The following is a 26,352-nucleotide window of genomic DNA, read 5'->3' on the forward strand; positions in this document are numbered from 1 at the left end:
CATCTGGAAGTTCACAGTTCACGTATTGCTGAAGCCTGGCTTGGAGAATTTTAAGCATTACTTTACTAGTGTGAGTTTAGGTATTTGCAACTTTTTTTGTCACTGTGATTATAGGTTTGCCAATTTTGTGGATCGTTTCACAGAACCAGCTTTGATTTTCATTCTCTATTTTTCTATTTTCTCTCTACTGTAATTTCAGTTGTCTTCCTTCTGCTAGCTTTGGGTTGTTTGCTTTTATTTTTCTAGTTCCTTAAGGTATAGTATTTAGGTTGTTAATATGAAGTCTGTTTTTTTCTTTCTTGGTTTGTTTAGCTTGATTAACTGTTATTGAGCTATTGTTATTATTACTGACACTCTTTAACCAACAGTTGCAAAGTGTGCCACTAGTTTGTGGTTACAAGAGTATATGTATATATTTTTTTTTATTGTGGTAAAATATATATAACCTAAGATTTATCATTTTGACCATTTTAAAAAACGTATAATTGTGTTAAGTACATTTGTATGTTTTTCAACCATTACCCCTTTGTCTTCACGATTTTTCATCCTCCCAAACTGAAACTGTACCTGACAAAAAAAAAAGCTCTCTATTCTACTTTCCCCTAACCCCAGGTAACCACTATTCTACTTGCTATTTCTATTAATCATTTCAGGTACCTCATATAAGCAGAATCATACATTATTTGTCCTTCTGTGTTGAATCTCAATATGGAGTTTTAAAGGTTCATCTATGCTGTAGCATCAGAATTTACTCCTTCTAAGCTGAATAATATTCCATTGCATGTATATACCACATGCTGTTTATGCATTCCTCCATCAAAGGACATGTGTTACTGTTTGTTGGTTATTGTGAATAATGCTGCTATGAACACTGGTACACAAATATCCTTTTGAGCCCCTGCTTTCACTTCTGGGTATCTACCTAGAGGTGGAATTGCTGGATCATACGGCAATTGTATGCATACCCACCAGCAATGCACAAGGGTTTCGGTTTCTCCAGGTCTTTGCCAACACTTGTTATTTTGCTTTATTGGTAGTAGCCATTCTGGGTGTGAAGTGATAGCAATTTGAATCTACTTAATAATTTGTGATGCTGAGCATCTTTAGATGTGCTTATTAGCTATTTGTATATCTCTTTTGGAGAAATGTCTATTACTTTGCCCATTTTTTTTTTAAACTGGATTTTTTTTTTTTTTGGTTGTTGATTTGCAGTCCTTCATTTATTCTCATCAGTAGATCCTTGATACATGACTTGTGAATATTTTCCTTCATTTTGCAGGATGCCTTTTCATTTTGTTGAGTGTTTCTTTTGCTATGCAGAAAGTTTTAATTTTGATGAGGTTTAATTCATCCATTTTTTTCTTTTGTTGCCTATACTTCTGGTGTCATAGCCAAGAAATCATTGCCAAAATCCACTGTCATGAAGCTTTTCCTCTATGTTTTCTTCTAAGTTTTATGCTCTCTAAACTTAAAGACTGAAGAATAAGTTGTAAATAGTATAAGCTAGATGAAGACTTGAATTGAAGCGCATCATTCTGGAGGGAAAAAAAATCAATATTCAAACTAAAGCAGGTAAAGAAATTTATTGCCACCCACTTGAAACTACAACTCAGATGAATCAGACCAAAAAAAAAAATCATTAAGTTGACATTAAAATATATTGTTACTTGATCAGATTTGTCTTTTGAGGATTTCTTTACTGATAGGTAAAGAAACCAATTAGGGCAATTTGTTATAAACATTTTTGTGGACATTTTTACAGGCCTCTAAAAAGGTGTTTTATGATGGCTCATCATAAATAAATAACACGTTACATAATAAAAATCAATTGATGAATTGCATTTTTGAGCTTGAGTGATGTTCTCCAAAGATCTTACTTTCTCTGCCATATTTCATAAGTTCAAATTGGATATTCCTGTTGTGCTGCAATTGCCAGACTGAGCTCAATAGTTAAGTTTCTTCTGTAGATATGTTATATCCATTTAAAATACAGAATCCCCTGCATAAAACCAAAATAAGAACAATGTTTTTGCTCAAGCATTTGTTAATGTGGCTGTAAAATATTTAAATTTTTCTTAACATTTAGCATTTATTTTTAAAATAGTTCCTCCACCTATGTTATTGCCATAAGACTCTTTTGTACTCTGCTCCAAAATCACCAAAAAGAGAAAGGACTCTTACCCCATTCCCTCCTCAACCCTTGCAGCTACTTTTGTGTTTTAAGAGTGAGAGCCAGAAAACTTTTTCTGTAAAGGGTCAGATAATAAATATTTTAGGCTTTGCTGGTTATATAAACCCTGTTGTATCTACTCAATTCTGCTGTTGTAGCACAACCACAGACAACAGTAAATGAATGGTTATGGCTGCATATGACCCAAGGCTATAGTCTGCCAATCCTTGCTTTAGAGTTCAGAAATTAAATGTTTATGTAAAATATATAGCAAGATAAATAATAAATTAGGGCCTGAAAGAAAGGTATAGAATCTAGTCCTTTAGGAAAACCATCCTAACATGCCTGGAAAGTATTGTCTACTTATATATATCTACACAGTTTCATTTTTTTTCTTTACCCTGAGGTATTTATTAAGAAAGGGTAATCTGGAGTCCAATACATGAAACATCTTTGGGGATATATATTATTTAAATAGAAAGTGATAATACTTCTAGCATCAAAAGACCCCCCAGCTCCCAAATGACTCTTGGGTAAAAAGCAAGTGCCTGTAGTGTGCCTCCACCATATTGATTGTTAAAGGGCAATAAGTTCTCCCTGGCAGTGATTGCAGCAATTGAAAGTTATGTTTTCATATCTTGTATAGGGATGAAATCGTCCAATATTTTTCTTTGTAGCAAGTAAGGTGGTTGGTGAAGACTCAGAAAATGGATTATCAGGTGAGCTTTCTGTACATGTTACTGGATCCAAAATGCGTAGAACCTAAGGAAAATAAGAGGTAATGTCATATACACAGCAGGGACTACAAAAGTCTTTGGTTTACTAATATGTAACTACTCGTATGTTCTATTTCACTAATATGTAACTACCATAAAAAGTAAGATCTGAATGATGAATTTGACTCGAGAACTTATGCTTTTTCTCAAAAGCTCTAAATTTAACAATGATGTCTAGTTGTTATATTACCTAGGTTACCTATTTTTAAAAATAAAGAAATGTTCTCATGCATATTGATGAAAATATATGAAAACATAGAAAGAAAATAAATTGATATGGTTATATCAATTTTACCGTAAGTGATGCTTATTTTTATCCTTAATCATAATGTACTTATTACCTTTCTCCTTCAGGCCTTCATTGAACTGCTTGAAACTGGAATTCTACCTTTATTCTTCTATTGAAATGTATTTCAAAGTTTTTGATCATTTACTTGTCAAATCAATGGCTTTTCATTTCTTTTTTTTCTAATTTACATGCAATATTTTATGCTAACAATCAAGTTTTTGTTTCTTGGATTCATGGACACCATCTATACACTCTCAATTCTTCTGCTCTGAATTTTCTATTCCATTTCATTTTCTGAGACCCACAACTAGAGGAAATCGTGGTTTGAAAAAAATTCTCTGGTTAAGGGCAAGGAAACATGGCTGGCTCATAGCTCCTGTTTCTCATTTTCATATTCTCCTAACCATCATCATGGGGCTTCCCTGGTGGCCCAGCAGTAAAGAAGCCGCCTACAATGCAGGAGATGTGGGTTTGATCCCTGGGTCAGGAAGATCCCCTAAAGAAGGAAATGGCAACCTACTCCAGTATTCTTGCCTGGGAAATCTCATGGACAGAGGAGCCTTGGGGGCTACAGTCCATAGGGTCGCAAAAGAGTTGGCCATAACTTAGCAACTAAACAATGACAACCATCATCATATGATGAGTGTGAGTTACTGTGCAAAAGAGATTGGCAGTGGAATTAGAAAGGAACTGGGAAAAGCAGTGAGGAAAGGAGCTTTCTCTTCTATGTAAGGCTTATTCAAAACAGCTTTCAGAAATGGCTCAAGATGTCTGTTTCCCTAGCTCTCATATTGTCCAACAGGATTTTTTCCTTCTAAGTTACCAATGTACCCAAGGAGCCACAGCTAATTAAAAAATGTCCTGGCATCATTTAAGAGCTACCATTCCATTTCCATACCTCTGTTTTTCTACAGGATTATTGCTTCTTCAATTTAGTTTTTGATATTCTTCTGTTTTTATGGAGCTTGGTTAGATGCTAAAGGACAGAGATAAAGGACTTATCTTAAAGCTGCTTATAAATTGAGAAGAGGAAATAAGAAAGGTACCCCTATTCTCTATATTTGTAATTACATTATGTGTCTTTAGAGAGAAACAAAATGCCAAATGAATATAGTTAAAGGAGACTGAGATACCAATAGGATAGAAGGTTTCCAGATTTTAGCCTGAAAGTGATAAAGATTTTAAGCTGGGTGCCTTTCACAGAGATCACTCTGTACACAGCTGGTGGATGAGAGAAGGGGTGGGAACCAAAGCAGACAATGGGAATAAGAGAGAAAGGGAGTTTAATGCAGTAATTCAGCTAAGAAAGGTTGATCTTAAAGCAATGTGGCTGAAAGGTCTAAGAGACACTGAGGAAGTAGGACTGTCAGTTTTGTTCCCTGAGACAATGTAGTGGATAAAGCACTGGAAGAAGAGGATGTAAACCAAAACCAAGCCCTGAAGCTACCCACCATTATATGGTGAAATAGAATGGTCACAGAAAAGAGAAAAGTCAGGAGGGTGTAAGGTTACATCAGCCATGGGAACAGAGCGTTTCAAGATATCAGAAGTAGTTAATTATACCAGACGCTACTGGCAGCAACCAAGTGGGCAGCAACACAACTTCCCAACGAAAAGAATAGAAAAGGAGAAACAATTTTGGATAATGTTTAGTTTCAGGGACTGATTCATTCAGTAAATAGCTGAACACCTACTATGTATAAAGGATTATGCCAGAATTGAGGAAACACAGTGCCCATCTCTAAAGAGCTTACAGTTTGGGAGGCAGAGAATCAAAATGCAGTGTAACATGATCAAGAGCTATACTAGATTTATGTACAAGATGAAATGGAAGCCTAGAGGAAGGAAAATCTAGGTTTGCCTGAAGGAGTCAGGGAAGGCTGATTCTTAAAGGCAGTGTAGTGGTTGGGCAAGAAGAGAGATTGTTGGGAGGCTGTCTAGGCAGAGGGAAAGTATGTACAGAGGCATGAGATACAGTGGCCTGTCTGTGGAATCAAAGTGGTTAACACAGCTGGGATGTGAAGTGCAGGGGGTGTTCACACCTGGGAAATGATCCCAGGGAAGGGGAGCTGGAATAATGATTAATGAAAGGCCTTCTATACAATATGAAATAGTTCAGATTCAGTAATGAGGGAGCCTGGGAGTCCTCTGAACACGAGTACCAAGATGATGGGATTAACATTTTTGAAATAACACTCTGGCAGCAGAGGATGGCCTGGAGGTAATTAAAAAAGCAAGGGAAGGATACTGGTTAGGAGACTACTGCTACAGTCTAGCCTGGAAATCCGGTGTCTGAACTTGGGAGAGGGAATAAATTAGAAGGAACTGACAGGACTCATAAAGGCAACAGGTTTAGGGGATGAAGGATATAATAATACAAATGATAGCTACTATTTATTGAGAAATTACTGTACCTATATTGGAAATGGCTACAGGCTTTATATGTATTATTTTATGGAATCCTCAAAACATCCAATGTAGTAGGTACAGTTCGCTAAGCTAGGAAATACAGGAGAAGAAACAGGTTATTTTTCTTTTACTTTTTTCTTTCCCCCTAGAATGGGAATACAAATACAAAAGCAAGGAGAAAAGAGGTGATTCTATTTTTAGCTGTCTATGGGATGAGCTGATGGAGATGTCCAGCTGAGTATGTGTCTTATTCTAGAAAAAAAAGTCTCAGCTGAAGACGTCACAAGTATAAAGCTATGGGGATTAGGATAGTCCCGAGATGATACAGAAAGTCAACTATGTGAGGAAAGGCTCAAGAGGGGGTTACAGGAAGAGGATTCCCCTTCCCCCCACCAAATACTGAGAACGAACAGTCACAGCAGTAGCAAAGAGTTGGGAGAGTATAATAGCTTCAGAAACTGAGGGAGTTGAAGTAAAATGTGACAAAGTACTTAAATATTCATGGCCTTTATGAGAGTCCTTTTTGAGGACAGTGGAGCTGGAAGTCTACTGAGATAAGCAAAGGCAGGAGTTGAGGAAGGGAGGTATATAAATAGAAATAAATATGAACTGCTTGTTCCAGATTTTTGGTTGTGAAGGGAAGGTGATAAGACCATATATAGAGAACTTAAGATAGAGGGAACAGTTTTCTTTTTAGATGAAAGACACTTGGATATGTTCTTAACTCAAAAGGAAAGAGTCAACAGAAGTACCTGTTAGTGGGAGGCCTGATGAGCCTGTGGGAATATGCTATGCTTTGGAGAGCCAAAGAGACACCTTTTTCAGTAACAGAAATATATGTAAGGATGGAAGCCACATAGCTAGGCTTTGAGATACCAAGCTGGGACCTGGAGGGAGTTTTCTGCTTCTACCCTCTTTTTCTTCTGTGAATGTGGAACCAAAGTCATCTACTGAATCTAAGGTGCGAGTTGGATGGGTATAGAAACCAAGAGGGCAAGCAGCTGAACTAAGATAGGAATGGCCATCTTTAAAAACAATTACACTTTTTTCTCCTCAAGAGTATAGTAATAGAGTTTGAGAAAATTAAGTTCAGAGGAGGAAATAATTTTCTCCAAGATCACTAGCTCATTAGCATGAGAATCAAGTTTTGATTCCATATTTCCTAACTCCCAGTGCCAAGCACTTTTCTTTATAACATGTAAGAAGCCAGTCTTAGAGGTTATACAGATCACAAAAGAAAAATATTTTACCGTTTCAGCCATTTTTTCTGCTGGAGTACTGCAGAATTCAACTGTTGATGGAAACTTTTTTTGACCATTGGTGCCAACATTTCCCAGAAGATGAGAATTTACTGCTTTTGCCAACTTGTGATTTGTTAATGCTAGTTCTGCCGTGCTGTGAGGTTGCCCGCTAGGGTAGTAAGTTTGCTCCCTTCCCCACTGCAAAGAGACCAAGAGCTCCTCCAGCAACCTGCAGGAAACACAGCACTGAACATTAGTAAGAGGATAAAATATAAAAATCAAGAATGCTGAGAAACATGTTTCTGAAATTATATAGTTTCTTTCTCCTCTTTCAAGAGTTCAATAAACCAGGAAGTCTGGTAAAATAAGTCAGATTACAAAAAGCACTTAAACTGATTTTATGGTTATCTGGAAATCAACGAACAGTACCTTTTTGGTTCTCTTATTTTAGTACAGGTAAAATATAATATACTCAGGTAGTATTATAGAACTACCTATTTAATTTGTGCATTTATTGAGATGCTTATATGGTATGTGTATATACATATGTATGTGTATGCATATGTGTGCATATATATATATGTGTTATATGTGTGCATATATATATATTTATGATAATTTTTTTGTATTTCATTGGTTGATTTTTAAATGATAAACCAACCTATAATTCTTGGGATAAAACCTCAATGGCCATGATGGCTTTTTATATATTGTTGGATTTGAATCACTAAAATTCTATTAAGGATTTTTGCACATCTATATTCATTAGAGATAGATATTGGCCTGTAGTTTTCTTGTAATGCCTCTGTATAGTTTTGGTATCAAGATGATGCTAGCCTCATAAAATAAGGTAGAAACTGTTCTTTTATTTTCTAGTAAAGTTTGTATAAATTTAGTTTTATTTCTTCCTTAGATGTTTGTTAGTATTCACCAGTTGATCCATGTAGGCCTGGAGTTTCCTTTATTAGAAGATTTTTAACTACAAAGTAAATTGCTTTAATAGGTCAGGGCAATTCAGGTTATCTGTTCTTGAGTATTCTAGTAGTCTGTCTTTTAAGTAGATTGTCCATTTAAGCTGTTGAATTGATTGGAAAAGAGTTGTTCATAACATCCCCTATTATCTTATGACTACGGACTCTGGAGTGTACCCCTTTCCTTCTCATGCTGTATATCTTTCTTTTTTTTTCCCCCTGATTATACTGCCTGGAGGTTTTGTAAATTTATACTTTCAAAGAACCAGTGTTTGGTTTTCTATTTCATTTATTTCTGCTCTCATCCTTTCCTTCCTTCTGCTTAATTTGCCCTTTGTGTTTCTTAAAAAGGAAGCTTAGCTTATTGATGAGACCTTTTTATCCTTTTCTACAATAAGCATTTAAAGCTATAGCTTTATTAATTCCCTCTAAACACTGCTTTAGTTGCCTCCCACAAAATCTGATATTTTGATATATTTGTTTTCATTCTTCTAACGTCCCCTATAATTGTCTCTTGACTTTTACTTATTTAATTTGTAAGAAACCAATTATATAAAAGTATAAAGTGCTTTTAAGGAAGACTCTCAATTTTGACAGTTCTGGTGCATATGGACATGAAAGCAAGCTCTCATACTGTAGAACAGTTCTCAAAAAGATCTCCTTCCAAAGTAAAGACTGGTACACTTTTTGGCTTCTACCAAAAACTATACAAAACTGTAACCAGAAACTACTTTTAAATGCAAAAATTTCTTCCATTATAGATATAACTAATCTCTCCCCCATTAAGAATGTAAGAAGCATGTCTTCTGTTTTTTTCATTCTTCCTCCTTTCCCTGGGCAACTATTTTAAAATGCTAATCAAAGTATATGCTCAGTGAGTTATTAAATGTAGAAATACGAAAGAACTATAACATTAACAAAAATTGCAGGAGAAAGTAGAAGGGCTCAGAATGTAAACAAGTGCCGTACTTCTGCGTAGCTATCATTTCCTGACGAAACTGTTCCCGTTCACTCAGGAGATCTTGTATTGCACTTTGTGCATCACGGTTCTGACGCTGCAGAACTGCTCTGGAGTTGGTTAACTCATCTGCCATAACCCTGGAAAAGATCAAAATCTTACATATAAATTCTCAGACAGTGTTAAAAAGTTAATATACTACCTCTGTGACTGTCATTTTTAAAAACTTACAAAAAAGATTAAATGTCAAATTACTTCTCAGTTTTTAAACCTTCACTAAGAAATGTTTAAAATGTTTATGAGCTTAGAACATTTTAATTGAAATATTAAAATACCTGCTTTACAGATATTTTAAATATCTCTTTTACAGATATCTGTAAATTAAAATATCTGTTTACAAAATGACAAAGAAAACAATGTTTTAACTTTCCTATATAGTGACTTTTCAGTCTTACTCTAGATTAATCAAGTTTTGGAAGAAAAATAACATTAATTGTTCTTAAATAGAGAAAATTTTAGAGAAAAACAAACGAGTTATTTTTCTACCACTCATTACCTTTTTGTCATTAGAAAAATATTAAATATAGAAAGGTTTATATAAAAGGAAAACAAAGTCTTCTTGTCCAGCAGTCCGGCCCCCCCTTTTATAATCAGTAATCAATAAAGTAGCCAATACATTTTTCTAGAAAAAAATAACTTATATGTATATCAGCATAAAAGTATGTATAAACATAAATATATTAATTTTATTTACAAAAAGGAATTATTTAATACAAACTTTTCTGTAGTTCACTTTTTTCACCTAATAATTTACCTTGATGATTTTTTTCACATTAGCATAAATAGAGCCATTTCACTCCTTTTGTTTAAAAAAAAAAGCTTCCTGTTTTCTGATTGGATGTAGCAAAATGTATTTAACAATTCTCTAGTGATAGAATTGAAGCAAAATTTTAAAGTATTTTTATTCAGTTGAAAAATCTTACAACTAAAATTAAAGTCTCAGACCACAGTAACCACTGAATTCCTTAAAATGAAAACAGCTCTGATGTTAGAGTATTCCTATTAACATTGATCAGAATGTTTAAAAAGTTACATATTGTAGTAATCTGTAAAATGCATGCATGATTTACTTAAGCTGTTCAGTAAAAATTAACTTATTCATTCTAAGCCAATAAACAGTAAATTTATTCCTACAAATAGATCCTTTATTAGTACAATTAGAAAACAAATTAAGGATTTTGACAGAGTAATCAGTTACTAGAAAGTATCACAGATATTAAGACATGAAATAATTTTCTAAAAATGTATTCATTACAATCAGTGGTTCTTAAGGTACAGCCTGGAAACCTTTGGTGTTTGTGAGAAACCTCCAGATGATTAAATTTAAATCAATGTTATTACACATATTATATGTGAAGCGCTGAGCTAAATGCTGAAAATACACAGATGGATAATACCCAGATTCTGTTCTCCAGTAACTCAAAGCTGGAAGGAGGGGATAAATAGAAAATCATAACATATAAGAGATCTTCCCAACTACCAGTGTGTTCATGGGCCTGGGGGTTATAGGGACCTGAGGTTCTCACCTCTACTGGAGAGGTAGCCTTGTCCAGTATGCCATGCAGATTATTATCACTTTCTATTTGTGCATGGGGAGAAAAAGGTTGGGAAGCTCTATTATGATGTAGTTAAATGAGCAATGAGAACAGAGTCTGAGAGACAAAATAAGACATTATGGAGTGGCAATGATATGTGAGTTTTTAGAGAACGTGGGGAAAATCTTTTAAAAATTTTAAATATTTATTAGCTGTCCGAGTTTAGTTTTGTTTTGATCTTAAACATTGTAGTCAGAGTGATTTCCAGTACAGAAGAGTAACTCAGAATTCTGGAATGAGGGAGTAGCTTTATGCTAGCACTTTTCCATTTAGGGAGACTGTATGACCGTCCAGAGGAGGGCAAGTCCACCTCTTAAATCATGTATGAGGTAATTTGACAATCTCAGTCAGAAATTTTCACACTACAATCCAATTTTTTTTGCATTAGGAGAGTCAACAAATCTGATAGAGCAAAAAGTAGGAAATGAATTACTATTTACTGTATGACCACCCAGAGGAGGGAGAGTCCACCTCTTAAATAATGTATGAGGACGATCTCAGTCAGGAATTTTCACACTACAATCCATTTTTTTTTTTTTTTTGCATTAGGAGGGTCAACAAATCTGGCAAAGCAAAAACTAGGAAATAAAATAGAAAATACCTGCTTGCGAGGAATTTACTTCGCCACACATCACACTGTATCGACATCCGTTCCAACTGTTCAGAAAGCTGAGCGATATTTCGACCCAGGGCTTCATTTTCTAAAATAAGCTGATTTTTCTCACGGGCTACACGTTCAAAGTGATACTGAAGGTCATCCCCAACAGAAGCCACCAGCAGCTTTTTTAATTCACGATTGACCTGGAAGAAATCATGACCAATACAAGCTCAAAAGTAATGCCAGTGAGTTCAATGTAGCAAAATCAACAGAAGAGAAACTGTGCTTCATGTAATTTGGACCTCCATTATTACAAGTATATATCAAAAAGTGGTATCAAACAGTTAAGTTTCATAATATATATATACCATATCTATATCTCTATTAATCCATAGTCCATGTGGTTATAATTTGAGCCTCTTAAGAGTACAAATCATTATCATAAAAATTACAAACTGCCTCTTGTCAACACTTAAAGGCAAAAAATTAAAAAAAGGAACCAATAAATTTTGCTAAAAAATATGACAGTGTTTTAGAAATCTTTTTCAACGTTTAAAAATTGATTTCTTTGTGCCCTAGGATTTTTAAGAATTTAAGCAAAGAAAGCAATTCAAGATGTCTATAATCATGTTCTTCACATTGTTATCAAAAATGAAACAAAATTAAAACAAATGTCCAATAAAAGGTATTGGTATATGGTACAGTCATTGAAAAACACTGTTGATATTAATAATGATATTTTAATAGAATATCTTGAGACATGGGAAAGTATTAACAACTAAAAAAGTAAATTACAAGGCAAAAATGAACTCAATATGTATAACTATGCATTTATAGCTGGATGGTATTTATAGGTGATACTATTTTCATTTTTTTTCTGTATTTTCTAAGATGTTTACAAATAAATATGTACTAGTTTTGTAATTTCAAATTAGTTATTTAAAATATATTAAAACATATTATTAAATACATTAGAAACATATTTGGATAAGAATCAGTAACCATGGTGTCACTTATAAAGACTAACATCTAGTAGAAAGATGTATAATCTTACAGAGACAAAGTGGGCAGTGCTAAGGCAATATTTACTAAGATGTAAAGATTAAAGACTATGAACTTTTTTTAACAGCCTTTCACTTTGCTGCTGCTAAGTCACTTCAGTTGTGTCCGACTCTTAGCGACCCCATGGACTGTAGCCTACTAGGCTCCTCCATCCATGGGATTTTCCAGGCAAGAGTACTGGAGTGGGGTGCCATTACCTTCTCTGAGCCTTTCACTTTACATTTTAGTAAATATTGCCTTACCACTCCTCACTTTGTTTCTCTGTTAGTCACCTGATGTGAAGAGCCAACTCACTGGAAAATATCCTGATGCTGGGAAAGATTGAGGGCAAGAGGAGAAGGGGGTGACAGAGGAAGAGATGGTTGGATGGCATCACCGACTCAATGGACATGAGTTTGAGCAAACTCTGGGAGACAGTGAAGGACAGGGAAGCCTGGCATGTTGCAGTTCATGGGGTTGCAAAGAGTTGGACACAGCTTAGTGACTGAACAACAACAAAAGTTTAAAGAAAGTAAATCAAGCAATATAGGTAATTTTCCACTTACAATGAAGATACCAATACTTATTCCACTATTTTCTTTATTCTAAGTATTACCTATACATAGAAAAATACGGGATTTATGGATCCTTAAAGCAAGGATTACTAACTAGTCAATTTGGTTAATCTCTGGCCTGTAAGTTCTTAACTGTAACCTCCTTAATAACTTATAGGTTAGTCTTGTACAACTTCCAAAGTACCTCACATTGTCCAAAGTACCTTACATGTCATCTTCAACCATGTTTAGAATATAAGTTCCCAACATAAACTAATTCTAGTAAGAGGCACTAAGAGAATGAGAAATTTAAGAGGAAGCTTTTTGGAGTAATGACAGGTTATAATGAATGACATTCCAAGAGGAAATATATCTTATTCTATATTTATAACATTCTATATGTTCATTCTAATATGCAGGCTTAGAAGGCCCAGGTGTAAAGAGCCGTTGTCATTAAAGCTATTAAGGCTGTTCTTACCTCTGACTGTACTCTGAGCTGGTTTGAAAGGCCTTCTTTGTCCTGTAGCAACCTCCTTTCAGAGTTCTTGAGCTTTTCCAATGTGTTCTTTACCTCGGACAGTTCCTTTCTGGGTTCTACGACTCCCCCTGGCTGGCCAAGGAGTTCTCCTTTATGATGTCCCAGAGACTTAACCTTTGCATTTTTGAAGGGGATATTATGGGTTATAGCAGCTTTGGGAACTAATATTCGTACAGCTTCAACTTCCACGGCTTTTTCAGCGAGAATCTTCCCTAGCTGAAGAACTCCTGGGCTCTCTGATGGGACTGCTTTCTTTCGTGGACTCTGAAGGATGTGATGTGTTATAGGCTGGATTCCAGGAGTAACTTCAATAGATTTAGGTGGGTCCTCAGTTTCCATTCCATCTCCCGCTCCTCGGATTGGGGATGGAGTAAGGATGACTGTAGGATGGAAAACAAAACATAAGCTATTTGCTAAAAAGAAATGCCAGGAAAATGCCAAGATATACTTTACCCTACATTCAGAATTCCTGGCATTAAAAAAAAAAAAGAAAAAAATTTAGAATAAAAATTAATTTTCAAAACAATCCTGTGTCAACAAAAGATGAACGAAGTCTTATTGGTTCAAACCTTCCTTAAGTAAATGGTTTCTCTCTTGGTAGAAAATGCAAGAGATTTGGAATCAAGGTATTTGGTTCCCACTTCTACTTCCTAGTATGCTGTACTGTGCTGTGCTCAGTCGCTACAGTCGTGTCCAACTCTTTGCGACTCTATGGACTGTAGCCCTCCAGGCTCCTCTGTCCATGGGATTCTCCAAGCAAGAATACTGGAGTGGGTTGCCATGCCCTCCTCCAGGGGATCTTCCTGATCCAGGGATCGAACCCATGTTTCCTGTGTCTCCTGCATTGCAGGCACATTCCTTACTGCTGAGCCACCGGGGAAGCCCACTTCCTAGTATAATCCTAGGTAAATAATGTAACTCTCTATGAATCTCAAGTTCCCAACCTGAAAAGTGAAGATAGTAACAAATATGTAATAAATATGCTACAAGGTTGTGGTAAGAAAGACTGTAGTAAGTGCCTGGCACATTGTGGATACTCAATAATCTTAGTTAAATATAAAAATAAATGTAGGCTATGTATATACCTATTTGAAAGTGTCTATCTCAGAACAGACTCACTTGTTTGGGAACTCCTAGCAAAGAATGCTTCACAAACTATCCAGCTGGACTACTGTCTCTCCTAGGCCTCTATTTCTGCTATTTCTTATTCTTTAGGATGGCTTCTTCTACCACTTACTGTGATTCTAACTTATCCCTTTAGGAAGCAAGTTTAAACTCTACTCTGCATTAAAATTTTCCAACTTTTAGCCTACACTCTGAATGCCTATGCTACTTACTATCTCAACACTCAGTGTGAATCTTAATCATGATCCATAATTATCATTTATGAGTTTTATTATATGGAGAAGGCAGTGGCACCCCACTCCAGTACTCTTGCCTGGAAAATCCCATGGACGCAGGATTTTCTGTTCACGGGGTCGCTAAGAGTCGGACACGACTGAGCAACTTCACTTTCCCTTTTCACTTTCATGCATTGGAGAAGAAAATGGCAACCCACTCCAGTGTTCTTGCCTGGAGAATCCCAGGGATGGTGGAGCCTGGTGGGCTGCCGTCTATGGGGTCGCACAGAGTCGGACATGACTGAAGCGACTTAGCAACAGCAGCAGGGTTACCTGTGTCTTCAATGAAAGAATGGTAAGTAACAAATAACCAACATTTATTAAGACTTAGCACATGCCAAACACTATTCTAAATACTTTACATATAAGTAATTTATTCTTAAAATCACCCTTTGAGGTAGGTGTAATTAGGTCTCCTTTACAGATGAAGAAAATGAGGCACAAAGAGGTCCAGGAACTTGCCCACAGTCACACCACCCAGCTAGTAAGTAGAGGATATTGTTGTCGTTGTTATTCAGCCACTCAGTCATATCTGATTCTTTGTGACCCCATGGACTGCAGCATGCCAGGCTTCCCTGTCCTTCACTATCTCCTGGAGTTTGCTCAAACTCATGTCCATTGAGTCAGTGATGCTATCTAACCATCTCATCCTCTGCTGCCCTCTTCTTTTGCCTTCAATCCTTCCCAGCATCAGGGTCTTTTCCAAGTAGACGATGCAGAATTTAATTCTAGGTAGCCTGGTCCCAAAGATTAGGGCCTTGACTACTGTACACACTGCCCCTTCAAGTGTAGAAAGTGTCTTTCACAGAAGTAAATAGCAGATAAATGATAGCTCTCATCCCCTTCCACTGAAACACTTAACACAATGATGCATATGTCTACTAATTTGCTCAACTGAAATAAATTATCTCCCCTCATGTAAGCCAAACCTGACTAGTCATCCTTAGTTCAGATAACCTTTGGAAGGCAGCTATGCTCACTACTATACTACCATTGTTCCAGTCAAAGAACAAACAGTTTGTTTCTTTTCTATTTTACCTTATCTCAAATTAAGCAGTGTAAAAAGTTTCACTGAGTCACCTTTCTCCAAGAAAGGGCTAGTTTCACTAACTGATTCAAGAAAATAAGTGGTTTAGAGCATAGAAGGAATTGTGGATCTACGAGGATGGGAACTGTTGCAAGCCTCGAAGAGATGGCTGGAATGACACCTAACTGACATGGAGTTCCTGAATTAGTCAAGTCACTAACATTCCTGTGAGCAACAAGTGAGATTCCTTGCCATTTTACAAGTCCAGAATACATTTGAGAAAATGGAGGCCAAAACCTAGGAATGGTAATGACAATTAGCTTTTATTCACTTTACTATGTGCCAAGGACTCAGTTCTACTAAGTCCTTCAGATGCATCAGTATCATTTGGTTTTAGAAGTCTCATGACTTAGCACAACGGTACCCATTTTGCAGACAGAAACAGAGGCAATGAAAGGTTAAACAGCTTGTCCAAATCATCAGTGTCAAACTAGGATTTCAGTCCAAATATGAATCCAGAGCTAAGATGTTAATTGGTCTGGGAAAGTGTATTAGTCCCTTGGTCATGTCCAACTCTGCGACCCCATGGACTGTATGTAGCACACCAGGCTCCTCTGTCCATGAAATTCTCTAGGCAAGAATACTGGGGTGAGTAGCCATTCCCTTCTCCAGAGGATCTTCCCGACCCAGGGATTGAACCCGGGTCTCCTGCATTGCAGGCAGATTTTCGGGTCTTCCCACAAACCAAAACTATTGCACCTTATCAGCCTAAACTTATTGCCTCTCTTAACAGCCCTGTTAGTCAGGTTGCGAAAGCCCACAGAATTTATATAACAGTTATAGCAAGCTTAAAAAAAATGCAGATCTTATTTGCACTGGACCCTTGAATGATTTCCCATCACTCTCAGAATAAAGACCAAGATCCTCACCATGGCCTACATGGCCCTCGTTGATCTAGTCCCCTGCTCATCTACTGGGTCTCAACTTTATGCTGTTCACTCCCTCAGATCTTAAGTTTCAGCCTTATTTGTTTTCTTTTAGTGTCTCATTAGGAGCAGACACCTTTCTCTTCCTCTGCAAACATTTCTTATTGGAATATTCTTCCTAACTTCCTCCTCCCTACTCACTTTTCAAATCTCAGTTCCAACCTTCCGAAGGGAAGCCTTTCTCTAGTCTTCCAAGATTATATGCTTCTACAGCAAAGACCATGCCTTTCTTTTTACCATTTATCAAAATGGTTAATAAACATTTTGTTCAGTGTAATTAGTAATACACCATTTGTGCCTTCCACTGGGATATAAGTTCCATGAGGGTCGGGACTCGGTGCCTTGTGTTTACCATTGTATTCTTGGTGAAATAAATGCCTTGTACCTAAGACTCTCTGAGGAACAATAAATGCATGGGAACAAGGGGAAAAGGATGAGCACACGTAATAGTGGTGATAATGATAAACTTCAGAGTTTATCATTAAGGGCAGAAAAGGCTTAATTAATATGATAAAACATAATTCTGCCTTTTATTCTCTTACGCTAAAGTTCTACAAAGTTATATCACCATACTCCAGAACTATTGTTTCATTTAACAGATTTCTGTAGAGTTTTTCGTAAGTATGTAGTAATGGACAGGGAATCCCAAGTTATGTTCATTAGACAAGAGGTAGAATGACATCTGAGCTATAATTAAGGTGTTCTATTTAATAAAATATTTTATAGTAGAATAAAGTATTTGTCATTTCTGTATTAAGTGTTAACTAAGACACTTGGGCTTTAGGACTGATTTTACTTTCAAAAAGATGAAAAAAGGAATACTTCAGAAAGCGAAAGGGTTTTGTAGTTAATTCATGCACATTAGCATGGAAGACAATTCCCAAAAATGAACTGTTTTAAAAATAAAGGCCTACTCCCATGCTCTCAAAATCTGGTTTTAAGTTTGTCTAACTGTACCTAGTGCAAATTTAATCTTGTCACTCAGACATTCTGGCATTTAAGCAGTATTGTAGAACCACGAATTAACTACAGATTAATAATTTAAAAGACCACAAAAAAGACACACTAGAGCTATCCCATTCAGGCCCCCTGAACCTGAAGAAATAAGATTAAATATGATTTCTAAGCAAGTCATAACATTGTTGAGTTGGAATTTTAGGTAATGAAGATTCAAGAACAAACCATAAAATGGTTAATGCTAAATTTAAAAGGCAAAGAAACATCAATGGGTACTTAACAGAAATCTCTTTTCAAACAAAATATGTTGTAAAACTCCAGTCAAGAAATTTAATCAACTTTGTTCAAACTCAGTTTACACTTAACTTTATTTAAACTGTTCTACTTACTCAAGCATTTGTGAGAACCAAAGCTGTACTGTGTATCGCATGGCAGCTCCCTCTTTGTAACATCTATACTTCTAGCTAATGTGCACAGGCAAGGAGACAGGTTGGGAGCCAAGGCTTTACGTTTTCTCACCTGGTAACTTACTTTCATAATTCTGTTTTTCTTCTGACACAAATAGAAGCCTTTATTACATATGCACTAGGCCCAACCCAGGGCATATTCAAGAGCAATTACCTTCAGTCTGGTGGGAGGACAACGACCTACGGTACAAGCTCTGTAATTATGAGCAATATTTGGGTAAAATATCAACCTCTTTCCATTCTTTGAAGGGAACCAACAAAACAATTCTTCAATTATTCATCAATATTAATTTCTACTTGTGAACACTTATCGAAGAATGAAAACATATCTAAGGTTTACGGCTGATTCTTTTTGCCTTTCTCCCAAACTGTTAACGTGCAGGGAAAGAAAAAATATTCTACAATAGGGGTTGGCAAACTTTTTCCATAGAGGGCCAGATAATAAATATTTTAGGATTTATGGACCATGAGGCAAAATTATGGATATTATATAGGCATTTATATATGAAGAGAAAAAACAAAATTTTAACAATGAAATTCAAATTATAATAACAATAAAAGTGGTTTTTTTTGTAATACAGATCTAATAATGAAAAGAACAGTTCTTTTTATTTGAGATGTGTGTACATGCTCAGTCATGTCCAACTCTTTGCGGCCCCATGTACTGTAGACATCAGGCTCCTTTGCCCATGATATTTTCCAGGCAAGAATACTGGAGTGTGCCATGCCCTACTCCAGGGGATCTCCCCGACCTAGGGATCAAACCCTCAGCTCTGGCATTTCCTGCACTGGCAGGCACCTGGGAAGCCCTTTTATTTGGGATAACACTTGGGTTAAGTGGGATTCAAAGTTAGTGTTCCCTGTTATCAAACTGATTGCAAATATTCTCAGAAGGCCTAAGAGCCCAATTTGCGAACCCCTGCTCTAAAATACTGAGGCAAATTTGCTATAGCAGAAACTAGTTGAGACACCCACATTATTATGTTATAGCCCTTATTCTTTCTGCCCATTCAACCTGTCTCCTACAGATGTTTTGTTCTCTCTCTCTTTCTTGCCTAATTGCACCCTGAGAATGACTGCCCTCTCACTAAGCTGTACAAAGCACCTGATGTCTAGAAAGCACCTGATGTCAAGAAAATGCTCCTGTCCTTTGCGTGCATTCTTCATTCCAGAAAAGAGGTCATACAACGATAACCTTGAGGACCATCAGAATTGGTTCTAGAACCATCTGACGCCAGCCCTAATGATCTTCATTAATGTCTCCAGGAGGAAAGAAGAATGTAAGACATCAGCCCTGATCCTTATCTGCAACCCTATTTTCCACTCTGAAACTGTAAGACCCCTTGCCATCCCTGAGGAAAGGGCCAGTCTAGACAGCGTTAGCCTGCTGTGGCCTCCTTTGCCTGGCAAAGTACTGGGTTGCCCAAAAGGCTCCTTGGGTTCTGTAACATCTTATGGGAAAACCCAAATGAACCTCTTGGCCAATCCAACAACAAAGCTACTCTTTGTTCCTCCTCCAAAGCTCTGTCTTCACATTTCTATTCAGTGAACAGAGGCCAAGATTTTGGCAACAAAAGAACATCATTTTATAGTTTGTTATTAAAAAGATGTCTCTCCTTTTTTTCATAAAACTGTAAATCTATGAAGACAGACACTCAAAGTCAGCAGGGTCGTATAGGGGAAAGGACACTGGACTCTGAGTCAAAAACTTAAGTCTCTAATGCCACTTATTATATGACCTTGGGCAAACCATTTAACTTGCACACGCCCCCATCCCCCCGACCCCCACAACCCCTATATCCTACAGTGCTTTCAGAATAATGCAAACACAGGAGTATTTTTCTCCTGTAGATGAAATTGCTGAGAGATCCTCAGGGAAGGGACTGCCTCCTAGTGTTTGTATCATTAGCTTACTTTAAAGGTACTTGGTGCAGAAAAGGCAAATGTGTGTTTTGAAGTTCATCAATGTTAACATTAACACATCACCTAGAAGATTTTATTTCAACATCCAATAGTTATTTTAAAATTGCTGAATTTTTTTCCACTACACAAATCAGTAATTACTCATTTATAATCTGACAAACTTTTCAGATCATATGCAATTCAGCTATAAAACAGTTATTAGGGATCATCACTTGGTAATTTTAAATTAATATTCTTTTAAATGTCACCAATATCACCTAATAAATTTTGGTTACCATTTAATTAGAAAAATATACTAAAGGCAGTGAATTTTAGAGTTAGGCCCACATGTACTGACATGGAATCCAAACGTTCCTTTTGTCACAGGCCCCACAAATAAAGAGTTCCCTGGTCAAATAAGTGTGGGCAATGCTGTATACTATATCTCTTTGGAGTTGCACAATGTACATTAGTATATTAAAGGCTCTGAGGGGTTCTATAGTATAATCTCTCCTTTAATCTAGCACTTCCCAAATTTATCTACCCATGGAGCCCTTTTTCACCTAATAACTATTATTCTACAGACTTAGACTATTTTATGCAATTAAAATATCTGAACATCTCAGACTTTCCTATTTGAAGGTCAGACTAAACTGTCTGACTTTAATCCCTTTACTTTTGATTTCAACTTTGCTCCCCAAAAAAGTTTTGGATTCAAATTCTAATTTTCTAGTTGTTCCTATTTACTGCATATTTCCCTTTCAATAACAGCCCTAGAAGCAAGGACACATCCCTCTCATGAGGGCTACTGTTCAAATGTCTGCTGAGAGGAAGTTCTGTCTCCTTAAGCCAATCCTGCTTCTCTTCTGAGGCAGTTACAGGAAATGCTAGCAACCAACAAACGTGAACCATGATAAGTTCACCCTTTCTCAGGCCACGCGATACAAGTAACTCTTCTTCACTAACAACAGTTATCATGATATTACATAGGATTAGGACTAATAGTTGAATTATCTACTTCACTGTAAAATTAAGATCAAATGAAACAATGTATGTGAAAGTGCTTTATAACTCTAATCCTCATTACAAACAAGTAACAACAAATAATAACTTAATTTCACAGAGGCCTTGCAATGACTTTTAATTACTAATGATAATGTTGTACGTAACTTTTCTTTTTGCCAAGAATCGCGTTAACTGCTTTCATAGTAGTTACGATTTAATTGCTCTTTTTCCCATTAATCCCCAGCTTATTACTTTTATTTCAGTTTCTAATTTGCTTATTCTAATACTATAAAAAGCCTCTGGTGACTCTGAAATGCTGTTACACACAACTGAATTGAATTCAATTAAACATTTATTAGCATGATCTTCACTTCCTAAACACATTTAAACCCCCTTTAAAGAGTTTGCTGTTGGAGATCTGCTTGCTGCAAAACTGACTTCCAGAGAATAGTTTTTCATCTCACTCCACCCTGCCCCCCCCCCCCAAAGAAAATAGTTTCTCCATAACTCACTCCACCCAAGAATAACCTGAAACAAGACGTGCTCACTTTGGGACATGCTAAGACCAGAGAAGGCAATGGCACCCTACTCCAGTACTCTTGTCTGGAAAATCCCATGGATGGAGGAGCCTGGTAGGCTGCAGTCCATGGGGTCGCGAAGTGTCGGACACGACTAAGCAGCTTCACTTTCACTTTTCACTTTCATGCATTGGAGAAGGAAATGGCAACCCACTCCAGTGTTCTTGCCTGGAGAATCCCAGGGACGGCGGAGCCTGGTGGGCTGCCGTCTATGGGGTCGCACAGAGTCGGACACGACTAACGTGACTTAGCAGCAGCAAGACTTGTCTATGTCTAAGTGAAGATAGTAGACAATAGGCTGTAAGGGTCTGAATCACAAGAGAAGAGATCTAAGCTATAGATAGATTTGGAAGTCATAAGTATTAAAGCAGTGGAAGTAGAAGAGAAAGAGGGCTCATAAACATTAATATTTAAAAGATAAACCAGAAGAAGAGGAGTATTAAAAAGAAACTATAGGCTGTACCAGGTGGCACAGTGGTAAGAATTTGCCTGCCAAAGCAGGGGACACGGGTTGGATCCCAAGTCTGGGAAGATTCCAAACATCCCAGAGCAACTAAGCCTGTGCATCACAACTACTGAGCCTGCGCTCTAGAGCCAGCACGCCCTAGAACCCACAGGTGGCAACTAGTGAGCCTGAGCATCACAACTACTGAGGCCTGTGTGCCTGGAACCTATGCTCTACAAGAGAAGCCACAGTAATGAGAAGCCCTTGCACTGCAACAAAGAGTAGCCCCTGCTCGCTGCAACTAGAGAAAGCTGATGCAAAGCAATGAAGACCCAACACAGCCATGTCCAACAAGACTGCCTACAATGATGACAATGTTTTATATCTGCACTTTCTAATACAATAGCCACCAGTCACATGTGACTATTGAGCACTTAAATGAGGCCAGTGTGACTGAAAACCTGAAAAAAACTGAAAACCTAAACATTTTTTAATTTTTAACAAAATATTAATTTAAACTCACATAGCCACATGTCGCTACCGTGTTGGACAGTGAAGGGCCACAGAGTAGATGGAAAATAAGATGAACTCATGGAAATCATAGAAAGAATCTCAAAACGTGGGAATGAGCAATAGCATGAAATGCTCTACAAAAGGACAAGCAAAGCAGGACTAAAAAGTAACTATTGTAGTTAGCAAGTATTCTGAGTTGAATTGTGTCCCAACCCAAATATTCATAATGTTGTCCACACCTCAGAATGTGACCTTATTTGGAAACAGAGTCTTTGCAGATGTAATTAGTTAAGATGAGATCATACTGGAGTAGTATGCATTTCTAATCCAATATGATTGATGTCCTTATAGAAAAGAATAAATTTGGACACAGACACACACACACACACACACACACACACACACACAGGGAAAATGCCATGTGAACAAAAATGCAGAGATCATGATGATGTGTCTACAAGACATGGAATACAAGAAATTCCCAGCAAGCCACCAGGAACTAGGTGAGAGGCCTGGAACAGATCCTTCTCTACTGCCTGCAGAGGTAGCATGGCTCTGCCAACACACTGATCTTGGACTTTGTTGTTGTTGATGCTTAGTCACTAAATCATGTCCAACTCTTTGGTGACCCCATAAATTGTAGTTTGTCAGGCTCCTCTGTCCATGGGATTCTCAGGAAAGAATATGTGTGGGTTGCCTTTTCCTACTCCAGGGGAATCTTCTCAACCCGGGGATCAAACCCGAGTCTCCTGCATTGGCAGGCAGGTTCTCTACCATTGAGCCACCAGAGAAGCCCATGATCTTGGACTGTGCTGTGCTGTGCTGTGCTTAGTCGCTCAGTCGTTTCCGACTCTTTGCGACCCCATGGACTGTAGCCCACAAGGCTCCTCTGTCCATGGGGATTCTCCAGGCAAGAATACTAGAGTGGGTTGCCATGCCCTCCTCCAGGGGATCTTCCCAACCCAGGGATCGAACCCAGGTCTCCTGCATTGTGGGCAGATTCTTCACCATCTGAGCCAGCAGGGAAGTATGAGAATACTGGAATGGTGATTCTTTCCCAGCTGAGCTACAAGGGAAGCCTGGATCTTGGACTACTAGGCTCCAAAATTGTGAGTCAATAAACTTCTGTTGTTTAAGTTACCAGTTTGTGATACTTTCTTTCGGTAGCCCTAACCAATGCAATAAGAAAAAGACAGTCTATATCTGCCAGTTGTTTGTCTATCTACCTAAATCTTTAAAAAGGTATGCTCTTATTTACTTAAATCTTGATCTTCTAGTGGACAGAGAACATAGCTGTAAAAATTTGCTCTCTCTAATGTTTAACAGCACTAGCCATCTAGTAAATACTACCAAAGTAATGCTCAAAATTCTCCAAGCCAGGCTTCAGCAATACGTGAACTGTGAACTTCCAGATGTTCAAGCTGGTTTTAGAAAAGGCAGAGGAACCAGAGATCAAATTGCCAACATCTGCTGTATCATCAAAAAAGCAAGAGAGTTCCAGAAAAACATCTATTTCTGCTTTACTGACAATGCCAAAGCCTTTGACTGTGTGGATCACAATAAACTGTGGAAAATTCTGAAAGAGATGGGAATACCAGACCACCTGACCTGCCTCTTGAGAAACCTGTATGCAGGTCAAGAAGCAACAGTTAGAACTGGACATGGAACAACAGACTGGTCCCAAATAGGAAAAGGAGTACGTCAAGGGTGTATATTGTCGCCCTGCTTATTTAACTTATATGCAGAGTACATCATGAGAAATGCTGGGCTGGAAGAAGCACAAGCTGGAATCAAGATTGCCGGGAGAAATATCAATAACCTCAGATATGCAGATGACACCACCCTTATGGCAAAGGATGAAGAAGAACTAAAGAGCCTCTTGACGAAAGTGAAAGAGGAGAGTGAAAAAGTTGGCTTAAAGCTCAACATTCAGAAAACTAAGATCATGGCATCTGGTCCCATCACTTCATGGCAAATAGATGGGGAAACAGTGTCAGACTTTATTTTTTGGGGCTCCAAAATCACTGCAGATGGTGATTGCAGCCATGAAATTAAAAGACACTTACTCCTTGGAAGGAAAGTTATGACCAACCTAGACAGCATATTAAAAAGCAGAGACATTACTTTGCCAACAAAGGTCTGTCTAGTCAAGGCTATGGTTTTTCCAGTGGTCATGTATGGATGTGAGAGTTGGACTGTGAAGAAAGCTGAGCGCCGAAGAATTGATGCTTTTGAACTGTGGTGTTGGAGAAGACTCTTGAGAGTCCCTTGGACTGCAAGGAGATACAACCAGTCCATCCTAAAGGAGATCAGTCCTGGGTGTTCATTGGAAGGACTGATGTTGAAGCTGAAACTCCAATACTTTGGCCACCTGATGCGAAGAGGTGACTCATTGGAAAAGACCCTAATGCTGGGAAGGACTGCGGGCAGGAGGAGAACGGGATGACAGAGGATGAGATGGCTGGATGGCGTCACCGACTAGATGGACATGAGTTTGGGTAAACTCCGGGAGTTGGTGATGGACAGGGAGGTCTGGCATGCTGCGATTCACGGGGTCGCAAAGAATGGGACACGACTGAGCGACTGAACTGAACTGAAACACTACCAAACAACATTAATATTCAATCATATATCTGAAGTGCTGAAGTGTAAACACTGTATTAAAAAACAAACATGAAGAGATATGAAGCACAGATGATTCCCAAGGGCTCTTTGGGGTTTGGTTTCCTGGCTCAAACATTCCTTCATCCTATCATCATAAATTTCATGTTTTAAAAAACAATTATCACCAAAAGAAGAATACTTACCTTTGGTTTCTAAGCTTTCAAGAGTAGTCATTGTTTTTCACCAATGAAAATGTACCCCAAGACTTCTACTGAAAAACCTAAAAATGTATAAAATGAAAGAATTAAAACAGTATTATATAAATACATTCACCAAGTCCCTGTAATTTTAATATTATGATATTCTACTTGCTTCTGCATTTAGTAAACTTGCATTTGGAAGTGCCCCTTAAAGCCCCTTTTCACAAGGTAATATAGTTATGGCTACCAAATATCTGAAAAAAATTAGGGGTAGCTTACTTTCAAATTTCACTGTATACTCTAAATTACCACCAGTAGACTCTGAATTATCAAATGTGTGTCCTTACATTTAGCTCAGAAATAGTACTGTAGTTAATATAGGGGCTTTTGTATCACTGATGGACACCATGAATTTAAAAGCAGTTAAACTAAGTCCTCACGAGACATCGTTGACACTATTTTGTTCACTAAATCCTGGAGAAGGGAATGGCAGTATTCTTGCCTGGAGAATTCCATGGACAGAGGAGCCTGGCGGGCTACAGTCCATGGAATCAGAGTTGGAGACGACTGAGCTTCTAACAACACCAACACCACCACCATCACCCACTGTTCATTAAATACATCATAGAGGAGCTTCTCTTCAGATGTTTGAGAAGCGACAAAAAAAAATCATAACTTAATTTGCACTTCTTGGTAATAAAATTAAAATGGTATAGTATATGCTTTCAGAAATTAATGGACGGCCTTAAAGGCGCTACAAGCCTTTCTGGAACAACAGGCAACCTTTCCCTAAATCCAAAGCGGCTCAACACCAAAACTTCAACTCGTACCGCCGTCCCCTTCCAAAATTCCCCCTTAGTTACACAAGTCCGTTCTGGGACTTACCTCTCAGATTCTTACTCTTCCTATTGCAGGGGGCCTCACTTTACAGATTCTTCGCCCAGATCTCACTTGTTTAACGTCAGGCACTTCTCTAGCATTCTGAAGCCGATCCGCCCAGGCCTTGGTGACATCAAGCTTCTGTTTCACAAATAATCACTTCCGATTACTCAGGGTTTCGTTTCCGGA

At 37.6% G+C, this 26,352-nt stretch overlaps 2 protein-coding genes across 8 annotated transcripts in view; one reads left to right on the plus strand and one right to left on the minus strand.

The window, feature by feature from the left end:
* Positions 1-11,587, plus strand: part of CCDC181 (coiled-coil domain containing 181) — a 42,826-nt gene extending 31,239 nt beyond the window's left edge. For all 6 annotated transcript variants that reach the window (XR_014053449.1, XR_014053450.1, XM_081489595.1 and 3 more), the window contains one exon: positions 11,019-11,587. The gene's annotated coding sequence lies outside the window, so the exon portion shown is untranslated. The remainder of the gene's footprint in view (positions 1-11,018) is intronic.
* Positions 1,565-26,313, minus strand: BLZF1 (basic leucine zipper nuclear factor 1). 2 transcript variants are annotated; one of them, XM_081489604.1, is made up of 7 exons: positions 26,170-26,313; positions 25,288-25,364; positions 13,141-13,580; positions 11,071-11,270; positions 8,826-8,954; positions 6,895-7,114; positions 1,565-2,932 (listed from the first exon to the last, which is right to left on the minus strand). In XM_081489604.1, the coding sequence occupies exons 2-7, from the start codon at positions 25,316-25,318 to the stop codon at positions 2,747-2,749; spliced, it is 1,206 nt and encodes a 401-aa protein (XP_081345730.1). In that variant the 5' UTR covers positions 25,319-25,364; positions 26,170-26,313; the 3' UTR covers positions 1,565-2,746. The 2 variants fall into 2 exon arrangements, with proteins under 2 accessions (XP_081345730.1, XP_081345729.1); XM_081489603.1 differs by lacking the exons at positions 25,288-25,364; positions 26,170-26,313 and adding an exon at positions 17,960-21,128.
* Positions 26,314-26,352: the final 39 nt, after the last annotated feature.

The sequence above is a fragment of the Giraffa tippelskirchi genome, chromosome 5 (assembly GCF_054371585.1).
Source record: "Giraffa tippelskirchi isolate mGirTip1 chromosome 5, T2T-mGirTip1v1.2.pri, whole genome shotgun sequence".
NCBI lineage: Eukaryota > Metazoa > Chordata > Mammalia > Artiodactyla > Giraffidae > Giraffa > Giraffa tippelskirchi.